At 33.5% G+C, this 21,610-nt stretch overlaps 1 protein-coding gene across 5 annotated transcripts in view; it reads right to left on the reverse strand.

The window, feature by feature from the left end:
• The window catches only part of LOC145285919 (SEC14-like protein 5), a 211,158-nt gene that overhangs the window by 90,350 nt on the left and 99,198 nt on the right, over positions 1–21,610 (reverse strand). For all 5 annotated transcript variants that reach the window (XM_080134415.1, XM_080134413.1, XM_080134412.1 and 2 more), the window contains exons 3-6: positions 18,722–18,853; positions 12,557–12,685; positions 8,151–8,397; positions 4,640–4,696 (exon numbers count right to left, since the gene is read on the reverse strand). In XM_080134415.1, the coding sequence (XP_079990541.1) occupies positions 4,640–4,696; positions 8,151–8,397; positions 12,557–12,685; positions 18,722–18,853 (565 nt within the window). The remainder of the gene's footprint in view (positions 1–4,639; positions 4,697–8,150; positions 8,398–12,556; positions 12,686–18,721; positions 18,854–21,610) is intronic.

Genomic DNA, 21,610 nt, shown 5'->3' on the forward strand with positions numbered 1-21,610 from the left:
TTAGAACTGCACGCCTGTGGAACTCTGTTCCGTTTGCCTGCTTCCCACCTGACTACAACTTGGAGGTCTTCAAGTCCAACGTTAACAAATTCCTAATGAACCGCCCTCTTAAGTAAACACTTCATTAAATCTCCACACCAACGTACTGTACTTCCAATAACCCTTATCCCTGAGTGGCTTCCGGGCCTTGATAAGTGGTGACCTCCGTGTAAAAAAAAAAAAAATAAAATATGCTCTATCTAGGACATTGAGCATTGACTTCTGAACAATGCAGAGTACCCTTTAGTATGACAAAATACAAAGAAAATCTTTCTCCAGGGAAGGCAGCATTACTTTAATATACTGATAACTCAAGAAATGCTAGGTGGACACACCTGCTCTATCAGGGATATTGAGCACTATACCACTTACCAAATATAATACTGTTATGGCCCCTGGGCAACACTGAGTTAGTAAAAGATAAGTTTTTTTCACCTGGACAACACTGTGTTTAAACACACCTGGTCTATCTAGATTATATTTGATTTTGTGATACTTGTTTTTAATGAATTATACAAAAGTGCATTTTTACCTAAATAATAATTTTCCCTGTGACCAATTTGGTACCCCCAAATGGGCAGCGGCATGTATTATTTTTAAAATATAATTCCTATCTTTTTTTTTTTTTTTTCTAATTCAATTTTCACCCCAAACAAGGCACAGTACCATTTTGAAGTAGGAGGCTAGTATCGGGGACATAAGTTGCAGGGGTATTATAAAGGGAGACGAACAGCAAGATGTCTGTTCGCATTACACTTGAACTTCTGCATGCCAGTACAGTTGGGAAAGCAGAATCCTGGATAGGAGTTCCACAGTCTAGCAGTTATGGGAAAGAAACTATTGGAGTAGAAGGCTTTCTTACACCTAGGGATCTCTACTGTGTAGGCGTGGGATTTAGCTGCTTGTTGGGTTTGTCGGGGGTATTTACGTCGAGGGGGTACAGGTGCTTGTAGTTCATCAGAGAATTCACCATTAAAGTATTTGTAAAACGGGCAGAAGGATGCAACATTTCATTGATGGGACAGAGGCTGAAGCCTAGATGACAGTTCAGGACCTATCAGGTTGACAACTCTTTTTTTGAACCCTGTCCAGGAGTGAGAGACTAATAGCAGATACACCAGCCCAAATGTGATAATACTCCATACATGGACGAACGGTGGTCTTACAGAGGTACAGGATACTTTCAGGCGTAAGTAACTTTCTAGCATGGTAGAGAGAGCCTACCTTCTTCGCAGCAGCCTTGGCAATGCTCTCAATGTATGTTTCAATTCATGTTCCCTGTGAACATTAGGATATTCAACACTTTTGGATTATCATATACCATTTTTCAATAAAAAGATTCAATATAATAATCGGTAAGGAAGTGTCTCTACAATAAATATGTAATCTGCATGACTTAAAATATCATATTTAAGCGTATCTCATGACTGGGCAACACAGTGCGGTCTTCTAGTATATATATATATATATATATATGACACTGGATCTCCAAGGTGGAGACATTAACCTTAATAGTGTTTAAAATATCAACAACAAAAACTATGTAAATACATAAACGATAAAAACTAAACAGTAAATTGTCTATGGCATCATAGTGTAATGGATTAAGATGCTGAACTGAAATGCATAAGGTCTGGGGTTCGAATCCTAACAAGTCAAGCTACACTGAAGAGGGGTAGAGCCCCGAAACACGCGTGTACGTAGATTACTGTTTTTAAAAAATAATAAATAAATAAATAAAATATGTCCAAATAAAAAATGAGCGATTTTCTAAAAAAATAAACACCGGATCTCCAAGGTGGAGACGTTAAGCTTAATATCGTTTAAAAAATCAACAGCAAAAACTATGTATGTATGTATGTATTTATATATATATATATATATATATAGAGAGAGAGAGATAGATAGATAGATAGATAGATAGATAGATATATGTCTGTATCAAAGTATATAGTTATTAGAAATCAATTAATAAATATTTCTCAAATTTCAGTTTCCTTACAATTTTTTTAAGGGGTTTAGGAGATATAATATGGACACAAACTCTAGATTTTAGAAAATATCTAAAATTTAAGACTGAAAGAGTCTTAAGAAATTGGAATCAAGAGAATCTTGTTTGATTCTGTCTAATAACTACAGACTGAATTTAATGCAAATCTGAAGCACATCCATTTTGAAATGGTCATGAAATATTTGTCTACGCAAGTGCGATCCAAAGTTGCATTTTATTTAGCTACTACACTGAGCTGTAAGAGAATATGTAACTCTTCTTCCAGGATTACTGCACTTACCCTTAATCCTCACCTTATAGTTGTTATTTTTACTAGCGGGACCTGTGGAAATTCCACAGTGGACACTTGACTTGAGTGCCATTAGTTATAATTGAAATCGGAACCAAAACTTATGAAGAATTCTGGGTAAAATTATTCATTACAAGAAATATCATCTCCCTCACCAATCAAGCGACATAACAATCAAACGACATTCACTCGGAAGGAAAAAAGATGTATGACACACAAAATAAATAACACACACGTTATCATTAATATAAAGCATTTTCTTTTGAAGAATTATTGAAAATATTTTTATTCAAAGAATTATTGAAAATATTTTTATTCAAAGAATTATTGAAAATATTTTTATTCAAAGAATTATTGAAAATATTTTTATTCAAAGAATTATTGAAAATATTTTTATTCAAAGAATTATTGAAAATAGTTTTATTCAAAGAATTATTGGAAATAGTTTTATTCAAAGAATTATTGGAAATAGTTTTATTCAAAGAATTATTGGAAATAGTTTTATTCAAAGAATTATTGAAAATAGTTTTATTCAAAGAATTATTGAAAATAGTTTTATTCAAAGAATTATTGAAAATATTTTTTTTGAAAGAATTATTGAAAATATTTTTTTTTGAAAGAATTATTGAAAATATTTTTTTTTAAAGAATTATTGAAAATATTTTTTTTTAAAGAATTATTGAAAATATTTTTTTTGAAAGAATTATTGAAAATATTTTTTTTAAAGAATTATTGAAAATATTTTTTTTTAAAGAATTACTGAAAATATTTTTTTTTAAAAGAATTATTGAAAATATTTTTTTTTAAAGAATTATTGAAAATATTTTTTTTTGAAAGAATTATTGAAAATATTTTTTTTAAGAATTATTGAAAGCAAACGATGGTAGAAAGTGATAATGATAAATGTGAAATAAAGAACTTGGTTATAGTCAGCTAACATACTTCCTAATTTCCGGCATAGCTGCTACTAGAAGCAGTCACAAGGCAAATCAGTTTCTTTGCTTTTTTCTTTCACGCCTATATTTCCCCTGTGCATGTATTTTTTTATTATTACGTTTTTTTACGATCGTTTTTTTTTATTTATTTAATAAGCAGTGAAAAGTTTTTATCGGTTTTATTTTGATTAAGAATTATTGAAATTATTTTTATTTATTTTTAAGAATTATTGAAAAAATGTTTAAAAATTTTTAAAAACTATTTTGAGAATATTATGTATTGGATATGTTTTTTTTTATGAGGTTTGAAATTTTGTTTTATTAAAAAAAAAATAAATAAAAAGATGAACTTTTTATTATCTTGAAAATTCATTACGTCTCTGTTCTGAACAAATATGGCTGTCGTGTTATATTACTACATGAAACACGTGAAAACGTATATTTTCAGTATCATGAAAACTAATAAGCAGCCCCAATTTTAAATGCAATATTCGTTTTCAGCACACCGAAAACTCCAAGAAAACAAGTTTTTTCAGGTAGGCTTTGTGTTGGTATACCAGGCCACAATCACCATTTTATTTCAATAAATCGTTTCACAATGAAAATACTAAAAAACAATAAAAGTGAACAAACTGATTTGCCTTGTCACCACCTCTAGTAGCAGCCATGCTAGAAGTTAGGAAGTATGTTAGCTGACTAGGTACTTGTACAGTTTAATCAAGACATTAAAAAATGAAAATATCGAAAAAAGTTTAAATTGTACGTATCTGTTATGGAATGAAGTTCTCCGAAAAAAAATTTCACTTAATTTCATCAAGTAGTTTTTGTTTTACAGCGAAAAAACAATTTGTTATGATACCGAGCAAAAGGTTCGATTTTTAGGAAGAAAAGCTAGAATTAAAGATGGGGAGGGAGTGTCGGCGCTTTACATGGAGTTATCTCCCCATGGCGTTTATAAACTCCAAACAAAAATAAAAAAAACAAAAAAAACAAGATGGCTGCCTTCAACGCGCTCTCATAAAAACGTGTTTTTCCACTGTAAAAAAAAAAAAAAAAAAAAAAAAAAAGAACTACTCGATCAAATTAAGTGAAATTTTTTTTCGGAGATCTTTAGTTCAAAAACGGATACGTACAATATAACCTTTTTTCGATATTTTCATTTTTTAATGTCTTGATTAAACTGTACAAGTACCGCTTACTATATCCGATAGGTTAGTTCGGAAGTCAGTTTCCAATAATAATGAATTACTAATCAAAAAATAGAATAATTTTCAATTTGCTCGCTTAAGAATAAAAATAATTCCTGTGTTAAAGCATATCACTTTAATAATCTTTATGCAAGAGATTTACTCAAATTGGACTTACTTTTGGCTTTTGGTTCAACAGTTTCCGTACTCGGGGCTTCTGCTTGAAGTCGTTGCTCTGAAATAAATATTTGAAAAAAATTTAAATAATCTATTCTTATAATACATATAATGTATATGTTCATATATTTACTAGCGGGGCCCGTGTTCAGGTGAGAAGATTGAGAACCCAAAAGTTGCAATAATAAATTAGCTGGAAATGGCCAGGAAAATCATTTTCATCTAGCATACTAAGCCTTTATCTACAATTTCAAAAACGCTATTTTTGGAAATGAGGTGCGGTGGTGGTGGTGGTGGTGGTGGTGGCTTATTACTTATTTACTACAAAATGTGTTTTTGGTTTTAATTTACGTTATAACAAAAGAATGAAATGGCTGTTGCATGAATAAATGAATTTTCCCCGCTCTTTATCTGTGCCAAAATCCAAACGTAGATTTCATGAGCAAAGGTTCTTTCTTAGAACTGCACGCCAGTGGAACTCTCTGTCGCTTGCCTGTTTCTCACCTGACTACAACTTGGATGTCTTCAAGTCCAACATAAACAAACTCCTGACAAACCGCCCCCTTAAGTAAGACACTCTATCAAAACCCCCAATACTAATGATTACTACAATACTATCTCACTGATTACTGTACACACGATAACCCTTATCCCTGAGTGGCCTTCGGGCCTTGATAAGTGGTGACCCCCCCAATAAAAAAAAAAAAAATGTATTATGGTGAAATATAAATTTAAAATGTAGGTTATAATTTGATTTGAGCTCCAAAAAATTAATGTTACGGGGTATAAATTGGTGTGGTAAAGCCATTTGATTTTACTGATATAATTCTCTCGGTGCATTTATCGATCTGCGATTTCCACGAAGGGCAAGGGATACTAACAGTTTTGCTGTATGTGGTGGCGTGGTCTATAAGATACAATAAATCCTCCGACCTCAGAATAATACAATGAAAATACCGAGTTACAATATATATATAAGATCAAAGTGTAGTATCTGTTCTTCAGATGCTGCCCTTCTATTTCTTGTTCTCTTTCGGTGAAGGAGAAATCCTTCACGACTGAGACAATTTTTATTTTTGTACCTTTTCTCCACGTTAAAAAACGACCCTGGTGTCTAACTCTGTCCCGTGGGGAGGCATAGTAAATAGGTACAATATATATGAAGAATATATTTTATTTAACAAACAAGTTAAAAACAACACGAGAGTGTGTGTGTGTGTGGGCGTACATGCACAAGTATGCTTTTTTATTTGTAATTAACTTGTTGTATGGTCATTGTGTGTATATGTATGAACAGGAAAAGTTTGCATAAGTTAATTGCGAATGCGTGTATCTAGATGTTACACAAGTTCGTTAATATAGTTGTAGACTCGTGTCTTTTTACCTTGAGAAAGGATGCACCTTCGTTTTAAGATAAAAATGAAGGCGACCAGAAAGTGCGTCTGTCTACATCAATGATTCGAGTGAAAGGAAGTGGATAGAGAATGCGAAACAGGAAGTAGAGACGACACCTGTCGGATAGATCTAAAGCTAAGACAAAGGCAAATAACTGGTGTGTTATTAAATGTTTGTGTGTGTGCGCGCAACATACCTATTCACATATCAGTCTGAAAAGCATATTTCTTTTTGCATTTGTTTATAGATGTTCTCGTTGAATCTGGCAGTCCTTAATATCAATGCAATCATTGAATTAGGAAAAAAAAAAAGAAAAAGAAACTATAATGAATTAATCAGATGTAATATTTCAAATCCCTCACATTCACTATTAAGAAAACTGACACTGTCTTGCTGTCATTATGCTAAGTCTTTAGTGATTATGATTGTGAGGATTGACTACATCCATTTTCCAATACGAAAATTACTTAAGCTGATTACATTTATTGCATGTACATTCTGAGAATATTAAAAAAACTGAACAGCTCATAACCATACAGTTCAGTTATTTGCCACACTGACATCGATATTAAAAGCTTACTATTTCTATTTAAAAATTATAATAACAAACTTCTTAATATACTCAGTCATGGATATGCAAGCAACTACATAAACTAATTTTCATATTCCTTTGAAAAGCAAAATTTCATTAATTATTCATTTTTTATAGTTTCTTATTTGATAATTGGTTTCATTTAACCCTTACACTCAGTTCTATTTATACATAGTTTCTACATTATGCATAATTACATAGTATTTAGGATGAAAAAATTCTAATACAGACATATAGACACATCTGTGGATTTTTGTTTTGTTTTACGGCATATCAACCCTTTTCAGGTTATTTAATGCCGAATCCAGTGATTTTGAAGAAAAATTTTTAATAGAATATAATTTTTTTTTTCCAGTTGGTTAACCCATAGTAGGGACCCTAACACGTACTACCACTCTGGGTTAGAGTGGACCTGGAAGCAATGGCAATTAAGGGGTGGCTCCACACTCCCCAAAGCCCGCAAGCTGGGGCCTCATCATCGGATATAGTTTACGGTCATATCCAGGACCCGCGTCTGTGGAACAGTCTCTTTTGAGTCAGTCAAATTACATTTAGCCTACAGATTTGAAACTTGATATATGGAGTTAGACATGTGGGACAAAATAGATTTGTTTTTTTAGTCAGAAAAAATAGCTACTAAGGTATCAAAATTGGAAAGTTGAAACCTGGCAGGCGTAATTCGACGTAATGCGGATGCTTTATGAATGCACAAGTGTTTAACCGCATTAATTTGTCAGATTTCGTTAGTTCAGATGGTAACAAATATCGCTAGAAAGCTAAATGTATTTGATTTTAATTGGTGGTACTCCAGTCATTTTTTTTTTGTTTAAATCACTACTATATATTGGGTACAATATAATAATTAATAGAGAATTGGCTCTTTAATATAAATAAAAAATCTGCATAAATTCATCATCGCCTCCATTCAGTTTCAAAAGACAATGGATACTCCCTGCATGAGTAGCTGCGCATGCAATTGTAAAGCAAGTGTTGCACAATTCCTAACCACACCTCTCCTGAATCAGCATTGTTGGAGTCCAGTGGCAAGAAGTCCAGAATGACTGGAAACAATGCTGAGACAAGCAGAGAGCACATATACAGACAAATTTATCTGTATGAGGTTCTTACAACTAAGTCGTTCAAAATCTACACAAATGATTTTTTTATAGTGATGAAGGCTTTGTGTAGAACCATCCACACTTTTTGAAACCATTGATAAACTCAGTCGGTGTAAATAATTGCCACAAGACAAAGCAGAGAATAGGCTTCAGGTTTTCACATCAGTTTTCCTTTTAGATTCACGTCTTATTGTCTCAGTGGTTTTAAATGCACCTTAGGATACGAACCTGGAAATTTCTACATACCAGCAAAGTATATACAACACCTAGTATTCCAGGATCGTCACCCATTTGGTACTGGCTATGCTTATTGTTGCTTAACTTTGGTGATCTAACAAGAAATGATCACGCCATATACATATATACAAAATAAAAGGATAATGTTTATAATGGCAAAAACTACTTACCGTCTATCATCGGTGTTACACTTTCTGTACACGTCTGACTATCACTTTTGTGGCACTCTCGACTAGAATTGCTCTCACTCTGTACAACGGCGCCACCATCCAGTATGCTCATTGCTTTGACCCCCTTAACTAAATTTGCCTCTTCCTTAGCACCTTCTGCATTTGCGGTACTTTCCATCCAAGGAGGGATGTAGGTGATGTTTTCCTTCAACAATTCATTTATGTAATATTCTATCACTTCCTTGCCCTAAAAATAAATAGAAAATCCTTAATATGTACAAACAGAAAATTTCAGATTGAGAAATGACAGTGAAAATATATTTTTATCCTTGAAATATTTGAAACATTCAGGATAGTAAGATTATAAAAATCAGAGTTACTTAGTTAAAAAGTACAATGCCAAAATACCAAGAATTCAGACCCAAGCACAAAAGATTACAAAAATTACAATCCCGGGCGCAAAAGATTTTTAAAAATTCAGACCCGGACGCAAAAGATTTTTTAAAACTTCAGACCCGGTCGCAAAAGATTAAAAAAAATTCAGACTCGGAGACAAAAAATTTTTTTAAATTCAGACCCGGACACAAAAGATTTTAAAAATTCAGACCTAGACACAAAAGATTTTTAAAAATTCAGACCTAGACACAAAAGATTTTTAAAAATTCAGACCTAGACACAAAAGATTTTTAAAAATTCAGACCTAGACGTAAAAGATTTTTAAAAATTCAGACCTAGACGTAAAAGATTTTTAAAAATTCAGACCTAGACGTAAAAGATTTTTTTAAATTCAGACCTAGACGTAAAAGATTTTTTTAAATTCAGACCTGGACACAAACGATTTTAAAAATTTAGACCTAGACGCAAAAGATTTTTTAAAATTCAGACCTAGACGTAAAAGATTTTTAAAAATTCAGACGTGTTTGAACAGATTTTTTAAAATTCAGACATGGTTGAACAGATTTTTTTAAATTCAGACCCAGACGCAAAAGATTTTTAAATTTCAGACCTAGATGCAAAAGATTTTTTTAAATTCAGACCTGGTTGAACAGATTTTTTAAAATTCAGACCCAGACGCAAAAGATTTTTAAAAATTCAGACTCGGAGACAAAACATTTTTTTAAATTCAGGCCTGGACGCAAAAGATTTTAAAAATTCAGACCTAGACGCAAAAGATTTTTAAAAATTCAGACCTAGACGCAAAAGATTTTTAAAAATTCAGACACGGATGCAAAAGATTTTAAAAAATTCAGACCCAGGTGCAAAAGATTTTAAAAAATTCAGACCCAAGTGCAAAAGATTTTAAAAAATTTAAACCCAGGTGCAAAAGATTTTAAAAAATTCAGACCCAGGTGCAAAAGATTTTAAAAAATTCAGACCTAGACGCAAAAGATTTTAAAAAATTCAGACCTAGACGCAAAAGATTTTTAAAAATTCAGACCCAGGTGCAAAAGATTTTTAAAAATTCAGACCCAGGTGCAAAAGATTTTAAAAAATTCAGACCCAGGTGCAAAAGATTTTAAAAAATTCAGACCCAGGTGCAAAAGATTTTAAAAAATTCAGACCCAGGTGCAAAAGATTTAAAAAAATTCAGACCCAGGTGCAAAAGATTTTAAAAAATTCAGACCCAGGTGCAAAAGATTTAAAAAAATTCAGACCCAGGTGCAAAAGATTTAAAAAAATTCAGACCCAGGTGCAAAAGATTTAAAAAAAAACAGACCTAGGTGCAAAAGATCTTTAAAAAAATTCAGACCCAGGTGCAAAAGATTTTAAAAAATTCAGACCCAGGTGCAAAAGATTTTAAAAAATTCAGACACGGATGCAAAAGATTTTAAAAAATTCAGACACGGATGCAAAAGATTTTTAAAAATTCAGACCCAGGTGCAAAAGATTTTAAAAAATTCAGACCCAGGTGCAAAAGATTTTAAAAAATTCAGACCCAGGTGCAAAAGATTTTAAAAAATTCAGACCCAAGTGCAAAAGATTTTAAAAAATTCAGACCCAGGTGCAAAAGATTTTAAAAAATTCAGACCCAGGTGCAAAAGATTTTAAAAAATTCAGACCCAGGTGCAAAAGATTTTAAAAAATTCAGACCCAGGTGCAAAAGATTTTTAAAAATTCAGACCCAGGTGCAAAAGATTTTTAAAAATTCAGACACGGATGCAAAAGATTTTAAAAAATTCAGACACGGATGCAAAAGATTTTAAAAAATTCAGACCCAGGTGCAAAAGATTTTTAAAAATTCAGACCCAGGTGCAAAAGATTTTAAAAAATTCAAACCCAGGTGCAAAAGATTTTAAAAAATTCAAACCCAGGTGCAAAAGATTTTAAAAAATTCAGACCCAGGTGCAAAAGATTTTTAAAAATTCAGACCCAGGTGCAAAAGATTTTTAAAAATTCAGACCCAGGTGCAAAAGATTTTAAAAAATTCAGACACGGATGCAAAAGATTTAAAAAAATTCAGACACGGATGCAAAAGATTTTAAAAAAATTCAGACCCAGGTGCAAAAGATTTAAAAAAATTCAGACCCAGGTGCAAAAGATTTTTAAAAATTCAGACCCAGGTGCAAAAGATTTTAAAAAATTCAGACCCAGGTTCAAAAGATTTTAAAAAATTCAGACCCAGGTGCAAAAGATTAAAAAAGATTCAGACCTGAATGTATAGGATACCAAAATTTCAATCTCACAAACCTATGATTCAAAATATTTTTGACTTCATCCTTAATTTAAATTCTGCCAACAGTCACTTAATTCTTCAGAGATTACAATTCAGGCTCCTAGTATTCTCATGAGCCCCAATGACTCCTTTCACAACTCACAACTCCACAATTTTGATAATGCTAATTCAATTGACACAATGCTTTGTATAAAAGTACTCTGAAACACCCTCAATACTGTATACTTCTACTCCCAGCCCTGAACCATGCATTACTATTTTTAAAAGTTTTCCTTTTCTTTATTTATGTCATTTATTAATGAGAGGCAGATAAAATTAAAAACTGATACTTATCTCATGTAATAACACCAAACACAAAAAAAAACATAGTCTAAATGAGTCTAAAAAACAAATTCATCCAGTATTTTGTTTCAAAAATAAATAAATTTAAAAAAATAAGGTTTATCAGTGAAATATTTCTCTCGGCCATTTTTAGTCTTATTAAGGCCAAGAAAATGGAACTATTAAATCTGACATAATGACATGGGACAAGGAGAAAGAAGCAACCTTAGTAGAAGTTAGTGTCCCCAATGATGGTGGGTTAAATAGAGGAAAAAGTTAACGTAATACTAAGGCTTTAAGTACAACATGAAAAAGAAACTATACAGTATGAATATCAAACAGTTCTTTAACAAGTGAAGCATCCATGGTCCCCTGTGAGTGCACAGTGAACGAAGCATAAAAAAAATGACTAAGTTCAGCACTCCCCCCCCCCATTTAGCCCCAAGTCCCCAGATGTCAAATCCTGGTGAAAATGAACAAACGGTGCAGTTTTAGGCCTTAACATATGAAAATTTGAGTTCTGCACCATGCAAAAAAAGAAATGACTAAGTCCATCATTTGCCCCCCCCCACCATTTTGCCCAAAAAGCCCCCAACGCCTTCACATATTTAAATTTGAGTTCAGCACCATGCAAAACTGCTAAATAGACATACACAGAAAATTCTGGACAAATATGGTAAAATAGTTCCAAATGTGGAGCGTTTTTATTAGCCCTAAAAGAGCCCCTGAGGCACATCCAAGAGTTATCGCGAAGTATAGACAAACAAAATTATATAGAAATCAGTTAGTTACAACTTTTCAGAAAGTTTTATAAAAATCCAAGTTACCATTTTTTAAATAAGCACAAACGTGTCAATTTTCACCATTTCAACCCGAAAGGCACCTGTTACTTTTTTGTGTCAATTTTAGCCATTTTAATCTGCACCCCTAGGAGAGGAACAGGAGTTTTCCCAGAAAATCCATTCTATTACTTTTTTTACTCATATCATGTTTAATGTTCGTGCAAAATTTTAAAAAATTCCAAGGCGTAGTTATTGAGAAAAGTGCGGGCATATGAACAAACAAGGGTGAATTTACAGGTCCACCCTCCTTTTGTCGGAGGGGGGGGGGCCAATAATATAATGTGATAAGTTGGATTTTTTTATGTTTAGCTGCTTCAGATTACTAACAAGTTTTATCAATAGAAAGTAAGGAACGACTATGACAGTCAATTCAAAAAAAAAAAAACATACACAAAAAGTTTATTTAGTTACATGTTAGGTTAAAAAAAAGATAATACACCAAAAATTATGCAAATTTATCCACTATCTTTGTTTCAAAAATAAATAATTTATCAGCGAAATATCTCATCGGCCATTTTCATCACAGTGAATTCAGCCGCAAAGTTGAATGATTTAAATGTGAGTTTTACCTTCCCTATATTAATGGTGTACTGTTTCATGGCAATTTTCTCCAGGGTGCTTTCAAAACCAAAGAAAGACTTGACATCTAAACTGGCACTTTGTTCAAAACATGTCCAGTTGGAATTTTCGGGATGAACCTAACAAGAAAAAAAAAATCATTAATAAATTTAAAGATTAATAAATTTTTTTTTTTTTTAAATCAACAATTTCTATGTAGATGAACATCTAAATGACTCGGAACAATCGTCTACTGATTCTACCTTTGTAATCTTTTCATTTAAGCTCTTTACATTGGGAACAGCATATGCCAACAATAGAAAATCTTGTGATTAACACAATCCTGTGTCAGCAGCATCTCCGGTCATATATTTGGTTTATTTGAGTAATTCTTTCTTTAGAAGACGGTCAACACAAGAGAATTATGACTTTTCATATCTTTATCAAATTGAATCGAAATAGTCAAATAATTGACTTTCACTGAAATGGAAACTCTTTTTTGGCATAAGATGATTAAAAATTGCTACTATGAAAAGAGAAAACATACAAATATAATTTTAATGCATGAAAAGAGTAAAAAGATAGGGCACTTGTACAGTTTAAAAAATGAAAATATCAAAGAAAAAAAAAAAGGTTATATTGTACGTATCCGTTTTTGACTGAAAATCTCTGAAAAAAAAATTTCACTTAATTTGATAGAGTAGTTTTTTGTTTTTTGTTGGGTTTTTTTATAGCAGAAAAATGTTTTCATGACAGTGCGTTGAAGGTAGACATCTTTGAATTTTTTGAACACGCCATTTAAAGTGTTGACACTCCCTCCCCATCTTTAATACTAGCTTTTCTTTCTAAAAATCAAACCTTTTGCTCGGTATCATGACAAATTGTTTTTTCGCTGTAAAAAAAATAAATAAATAAATAAAATAAATAAAATAAACCATTTGATGAAATTAAGTGAAATTTTTTTTCAGAGAACTTCATTCCATAACAGATACGTACAATTTAAACTTTTTTTTCGATATATTCATTTTTTTAATGTCTTGATTAAACTGTACAAGTACCCAAAGATCGATTTACTTAATAGTTGGGGTACAAAAAATAAAAATGAAAAATGTCCAATACTCATCAAGTTGAGGTGTGATCTTTACGACAACAACAAAAAGGAAAATATTGGTTTGATTGAAAAATATTGAAAATAATGTCTCTTCCGATAGGATTTTTAAATTTCATAATGAAATTACTCATAAAAGGAGTGGTAATGAAATTTTTTTTAATAATGAGGTAAGAGGAGTGGTAAGAGGGACGTAAAAGAAAAAAAAAGACTCATGAAAATGAATGTTTGATGACATTAGGATTTTTATCACTTTATTTGCTCATCAAAACTCTAAATATATCACACAGATTATTATTTAATAATACATGTGAAAGGATATGCATTTCCAAACAAAATGGTGGTATTTCAAGGACTTTAAATGCTTTGCATTTTAAAATATGACTACTTTAGTATAATCACACCTTCTTGAAATCTGTGCTCATCCAAAACGTTTTATGACTAGTAGTTATTGTTAGCTTATTACAAGTCGGACTCTTTTTCTAAGTCAATTAGAAAAATATGTTTATTTGATTAAATTAATTCAGCAAAGGACTGGTATAAATAAGTACTTGGAAAGGTCTACTTTCCACACCAAACAAAATCAGTCCAAGAGGATTAATAAATCCAATTGATTAGCTGAAGTGCCAAGAGGATCATTTCAAACCAATTAGTCAAAAGAAATCAATTTATTTCGGAATTTTGGAAAATGAGAATCAATAATATAAATTATTACCGTTCTCATAAACAAAGCCTGCATCATGAAATTGATGTCATATCTGACATTGGCTACCAAAGCGACATCTAGGCTGCAACTATCAAGGAGGACTTGAAAACTTGATAACTTCATGAGGGGAATAGCATGGATCAAACTAAATAGCGAACAGACATCTGAGCAGCTGCCAAAAGGCAAACCAATGGTAACCTGCCCATCATTAATTAATCAGTCAGTCTCTCATCTTGGATGCTGCTCTTACGTTTCAACCAATGTAACCTTCAGTTATGTTTTGTCGAGCATAGGAATCTATATGCTATTTCAAACTAAACTTTCTATTTTCTTTCCATGGGAGCCGGTTGTTCTTGTTCCATCAACCATGACTGGATAAAAATCTTAATTTTTATTATATTCTTATCTATCTATATCTGGTTCAGCTCCTTGCCCTCACCAGGTTTCCCTGTCTTCCATCAGCTGCCTCAAATCTTCAGGATCACAGTTGACATCATGTGCAATTTGCTGGATGTACGTGGATCTAGGTCGTCCTATAATCGTACGCTTGTGCCATGGAGTCCACAACAATACATTTCTCACCAGCTCTTGCTTGCTTCTCTGACAATGACCGGCAAATCATAGACATCACTTCCTGATGTTAGTAGATATGGCAGGTAGGTTACCATAAAGTTGCTGCTTCATGGGATGATCTTATATTTAACACTGTTTGTAGCATACGGTGTACGTGCTGTCTAGCTTTCTTTCCAATTTTTTGGTGAATGGTTAGGTTGTAGCACCATAAACAAAGACCAACTCCACCACTGCTCTGAATAACTGCCTTTTCAGTTTGTTAATTAGCCTTGAAGTCCATACTGACTGCAGATCATCCAATGCAACCCATGCTTTTGAGATGCGAATTACGGTATCTCTCTCCATGGCACCTACGTTGCTGCACAGGTACATAAAATCAGTAAATTCTTTCAGTGTTATTCCATCCAGAGTTTTAATCTCTCCCTCTGCATTGAAAGTCATAAACTTTGTCTTGTCTGCATTAATGTAATTAACTGATTAACGGTCAGGGTCAACCAGTCTAACTGAGAGACTACTGCATTTCACTTGTAGACATAGCTCACACAGGTGATATTACCCGAGTTATCGAAAGATTCAATGTGAGCTGAAATTATATTCTTATTAATGACTTTAGTGAGGATTGAACCATCAACCTCTAGAATTATTTGTTTCAGCTTTTTCCATTACATATATAACACCACGTGGCCCCACCAACAAGCCGCCGACCCAAAACGTTGTGTGCCGTAGCTTTCTCCTTCATCTTGTTATCTTGTCCATACTGGCGGCCATCGATGGGGATGCATGGGTTCACAAGTATAAAAATAAAACAAACACAGGAAAAACAGAAACAGCCATGCTTCACATATATGTCAGTTGGACTATGCATGTATGTGTGTGGCCTCATCAACCCTCTATGTGCTAAGGCCAACATCTATGATCTATCAAGGCTGTGTGCATCTATTGCTCTCAGTTTATCTCCCTCGGTAATCCCCAAGCAACCAACTGCCCTCAGCCGTATCCAAAATCCAACTGTCTACCTCAGAGTTCAAGCCTCAACTAACTAGTCAAGTGTTGTTCCTATTGTTCGATCCTTAGTCCATTGTTCAGTCCTTTTGCTATCGCCATTAAAACTCTACCCTTATTTCTCTTTGTCTATGTTAAGAACAAATTCCTATTCATTGTCTATTGATAAGTTTTTTTATTACTTGCTAAACCTACTTCCTTTTCTCTTGTCATCTATCTGTTGTTCTTTTCCTACCCCCCCTAGCACTCAACGACCTCAGTTGAATATAGTGTCACACGTACAAAAATACTAAAGGTGAAATTATTTGAATTTCCATTTGAAGAAAAAAACTCTTTCTTTCAAACAAAAAGAAAGGCTCAAAGGAAGAGGACACTTGAAGAAAGAAAAAGAAAATAAAAAGATGATTTCATATTTTTGCATGTACCTTTCTTATCAGCGTTATTTACAAGTAATGGCAAGTGATTAACTGAATTCAAATCTATGGTTTCCCCTAGCCAAAAAACACTAGCTGCAGCCACTATATATGATTTCCCCCACTCTCTATCTGTGCCTAAATGTAAATGCAGATTCCATGAACAAAGCTTCTTTCCTAGAACTACCCACCTTTGGAACACTGTTCCGCTGGCATGCTTTCCGATTAAATACAACATGGTAGCCTTGAAATCTAATGTAAACAAGTTCCTGTTAAGCCGTCCTCCTAAATAATCAAATTCTACCCATTTTACACCATAAGTGATTATAACACCAACACCTTACATTCATTAACCCTTATCCTCGAGTGGCTTTCGGGTCTTAATAAGTGGTCACCCCCTTCAAGCAAGAGAAAATAAAAATCGTTTTCCTGTTTTTTTTTTCTTTATTTCACCCTCCCCTTTTTTATGTATGTTATTTTGTATTCTCCTTTTACTTAAAGTCTATGTTTCATGTTTTAATTTTGTAGTTGGTACTTAAGGGTAATTTAACCCTTGCTCTGGGAAATAAAAGCAACTGACCTTTATCCCTTCAATAAAATTTGGACTAAATTAATATACTTTCAAGTCTAGTTTTAATCTAATCCATTTTATTTGTACTTTTTTTTTTTTTTATTGCTCTCTTGCTGTTTCCATTTTTTTTTTTTTTCTCTTTGATTTATTGTTTTCAGAAGAGGGAATTTAATGAACAAGTTTTTTTTTTCCTCAATGGATCAAAGAGCTTAGCTTAAAATTACATACAGATTGAGACACGCACCTAAAGGTCAAAGATTACATTGTTTGAAACATTGTGACAAACAATATCTAAAATTAGAATAGTAGTCTGAATAATCAAAATAATACAGAATAATTTATTTTAAACAAAATCAAATATAACACACATATAGAAATACGCTTTGAAGCCACTCAATGCAAAAAAAAAAAAAAAGAATAAACAATTGAAAATTAATGTTATTTGATATATTTCAGCAAAGAAACTCGCCCCTGTCAAGAATTTTTTTTTTCTTACACCTCATGATGGTAATTTTAGGCAGGACACATCCGTTTAGTTGTTATTCAACAGTTTTTTTTTTTTCATAGTTCAACACCTTTTTTTTTTTTTCATAGTTCAACACCTTTTTTTTTTTTTCATAGTTCAACACCTTTTTTTTTTTTTCATAGTTCAACACCTTTTTTTTTTTTCATAGTTCAACACCTTTGTTTTTTTCATAGTTCAACACCTTTTTTTTTTCATAGTTCAGGAAAGGCACATGCTGTGTGCTAAAGGAATAATTGGTTGGTTTCTGTTTGCAAACGTTGGTAAATAGAAAATCAAATAGAATACGTATATAAAAATACACTTCGAAGCCACTAATTTATTAATTAATTTTAAATTGTTTATTCTTTTTTTGCATTGAGTGGTTCAAAGTGTATATATATATATATATATATATATATATAGTTAGTAAGTTACAAAATATATATAGCGATTAAGCTACACTGAATATTTTGCGTTTCATCCACTCTAGGACTTTTCAGGCTTATGTGCATAATAAGTGCGAAATCTGCATAAATAAAAATATCATATATAAGTGTATTTTACGACCGGATAACGTAGGCGCCCTACTAGTAATATATATATATATATATATATATATATAGTAAGTTGCGCATAACCCTGAAGAGTCCTATAGTGGATGAAACGTGGAATATTCAGTGTAGCTTAATTGCCATATATATTTTATAACTTACTAACTAGCTCTACCTATGTATTGAGCACTTTTGAAGTAAATACTTAAAGTTTACGCATAAATTTATACTTTTGTATATTAATTTTATGTGAGTAAATTAAGTAGTTATATATATATATATATATATATATATTTATATATATATACAAATAGATATTTGATTTTCTATTTACCAACACTTTCAAACAGGAACTAATCAATTTAGTCCTTTGGTATGCACTATGTGCATTTCCTGGACTATACAAACATTGAATAACAATTAAACGGACGTATCCCACCTAAAATTACCATCATGAGGCGTAAGAAAAAAGAAAAATTCTTGACAAGGGCGAGTCTCCTCGCTGAAATGTACAGAATAACATTAATTTTAAATTGTTTATTCTTTTTTTTGTATTGAGTGTCTTGAAAGCATATTTCTATATGCGTATTATTATATTTGATTTTTTTATTTACCAATGCTTTCAAACAGAAACCCACCAATTATTTTAAAAAATCAAATTTTAAAAAAAAATTAAAATTTGAATATAAAAAGCAAAAAATATAAATAAATACAAATTGTATAAATAAAAGAAAAAGATAAACTTACTGAATAGACACAAGTTTCATTGACTGTAACTCTGGAAGAAAAGCTTTCGTTATGGGCTTCTATTTTCAATGTTCGATTGCGGCGATCCAAAGTATTACATTGCATGAAGTAAACATAATCGACCCCGGCAAGCTGAAGCAAAAGAGAAAAGTAAGAAAAAATAATGCTGTAAGTACAGGTGTAATAAGTCAATTGCATTGGAGAATTATCTATATATATAAAAGCGAAAATGTATGTATGTATGTATGTATGTATGTACGCTTTTCCTCGATGTCCACAAAAGGCTTCTTTCAGAGAAGCGCTTGCTCAGTTCACAACTTCTTAAAACTTTATATCATCTATAAATTGTAATATCTCAGAGTTACCCACGGAGCTTGCTTGTCTATTTAATTTTATTGACTTTCAAACGTTAATTATTCCACATTTCCTGCATCGGCACGCGTTACATTCGGTTTTCAGTATAAAACAAAGCGAAACTCAACTCTAATCACAGGCCGAAAGCCAGTTGTCTCAAGAGAGCTAAGTAACGTTTGTTCAATGTCGACTTCATCATATCAGACTGTAGCTTTCATTTTGCTCCTCCTAATAAACAGGGAGCGGGTTTTTAAAAACAAACAAACCAATTTATTGACCTCATTCAAAACTGTCCCGCACAAAATGCTAACTGCTGAATACCTATCGTCGTCACATTAATCAAAAACGCGCACCTGTTTTTTTTTTTTTAACACTTTACTATTTTCCAACTGCGTGTCGTGAAGGCTTCGGTTTTTTTTTTTTGGTTTTTTTCACATTTTCGGGTTTTTTTCACATACCCCGAAAAACACCCGGGCAACACCAGGTACCCATCGCTAGTTGTATAATAAAATGGGAATGATTCTTCCCATTTAGAAAAAGAAAAAACATAATACAAACACAGATGCCACATAAATTTCTGCCAATACCTGTTGTAGGTTTTATAAATATTATCAGTTGCTTTTATTCATCATCATAAATTCTTATAATTCTGGGGAGAGTCGCTCTCCACAACAAATCATATTTACAGAGGGTAGTAGGATTCTCACTGACTTATTACTTTCTCCTTTGAATCTCCCATAATTCACTGGGGCAAATATTTCAGAGTCTTCATTTACCGCATTTCACAATTATTTCATGTGATTTTCACTTCCAATGACAATTTCATTGGCTACTCAGACATAAACCTTTTCTACAGCAAACAGGACATAATACTTTCCATGAAATTCAACATGGCATCCACATTCTATTCTTTCAAAATAACAAGGCCATTATTTACCACAACCGAGTGAAGAAAACTTGTTAAATTGGTTTACATTGCTTCTTCATCTTCTTAGTGTTGTTGTTATTATTTCATTCATAAACATTTTTTATTCATTGTTTTCCTTTTTTTTGATGGGGCACTTTTTCATTGGGGATGGGGGGTCTTCTTATTACTACTGTTGCTGTAATTAATATAACTACTAATATCATGTTTATTATAATCGTTATATTTTTTCTTCCTTACAAGCAAGTTTCGATTCAAGGTCTTTCTACAGCAACAACTTCATTCGTAAACATTTTTTTCCATTTTTGGTTGTTATGCCCATTTTCTTTAGACATTATTTTATATTTTTTGTTATTAGCAGTTTTTAACTTATCGATCACTTCATAAAACAACAAAAATACCTCAGTCTACAAGGAAGAGCGCTAGAGAGAAGAGAGTGACGGCCAGATCGCTAGAGAGAGGAGAGTGACGGGCGGAGAACGAGAGAGAGGAGAGTGACGGGCGGAGAACGAGAGAGAGGAGAGTGACGGGCGGAGAACGAGAGAGAGGAGAGTGACGGGCGGAGAACGAGAGAGAGGAGAGTGACGGGCGGAGAACGAGAGAGAAGAGAGTGACGGGCGGAGAACGAGAGAGAAGAGAGTGACGGGCGGAGAACGAGAGAGAAGAGAGTGACGGGCGGAGAACGAGAGAGAAGAGAGTGACGGGCGGAGAACGAGAGAGAAGAGAGTGACGGGCGGAGAACGAGAGAGAAGAGAGTGACGGGCGGAGAACGAGAGAGAAGGGAGTGACGGGCGGAGAACGAGAGAGAAGGGAGTGACGGGCGGAGAACGAGAGAGAAGAGAGTGACGGGCGGAGAACGAGAGAGAAGAGAGTGACGGGCGGAGAACGAGAGAGAAGGGAGTGACGGGCGGAGAACGAGAGAGAAGAGAGTGACGGGCGGAGAACGAGAGAGAAGGGAGTGACGGGCGGAGAACGAGAGAGAAGAGAGTGACGGGCGGAGAACGAGAGAGAAGAGAGTGACGGGCGGAGAACGAGAGAGAAGAGAGTGACGGGCGGAGAACGAGAGAGAAGAGAGTGACGGGCGGAGAACGAGAGAGAAGAGAGTGACGGGCGGAGAACGAGAGAGAAGAGAGTGACGGGCGGAGAACGAGAGAGAAGGGGTGACGAGCGGAAGGCAAGAGAGAAGGGGTGACGGGTGGAGAGTGAGAGAGAAAGGGATGATGGGTGGAGAGCGAAAAAGAAAGAATAGGTGGAGACCAAGAGAGAAGGGTTGGTCAAAGAAGAGGTGACAAGGAGGTGAAGGAAGTATATAGAGGATGACAAAAAAAGGGGGTGGGTCAAGGGTGGAGAGAGAGAGATGAAGTAACCAAGAAGATAGAAGCAAGGGTTTATGAGAAAATGACAGAAGGTGTGGGAGGTGACAAAAGAGACAGTGGAGGCGATAATACAAGGGACAGTGGAAGGGATGACAAAAAGGAGGGGGAAATTTTTCACAGTGGATTCAGCTAGACAGGTGTTTTTCGTGAAAGATTGGTGAGGGGGGACCAGAGATTGGAGTTCAGACGAGCAAAAACTGTTATGGCTTTATGAAGTTGATTTGCTCCAAAGTA

This window comes from Euprymna scolopes, chromosome 10, assembly GCF_053919585.1.
Source record: "Euprymna scolopes isolate OS-2025 chromosome 10, ASM5391958v1, whole genome shotgun sequence".
NCBI lineage: Eukaryota > Metazoa > Mollusca > Cephalopoda > Sepiida > Sepiolidae > Euprymna > Euprymna scolopes.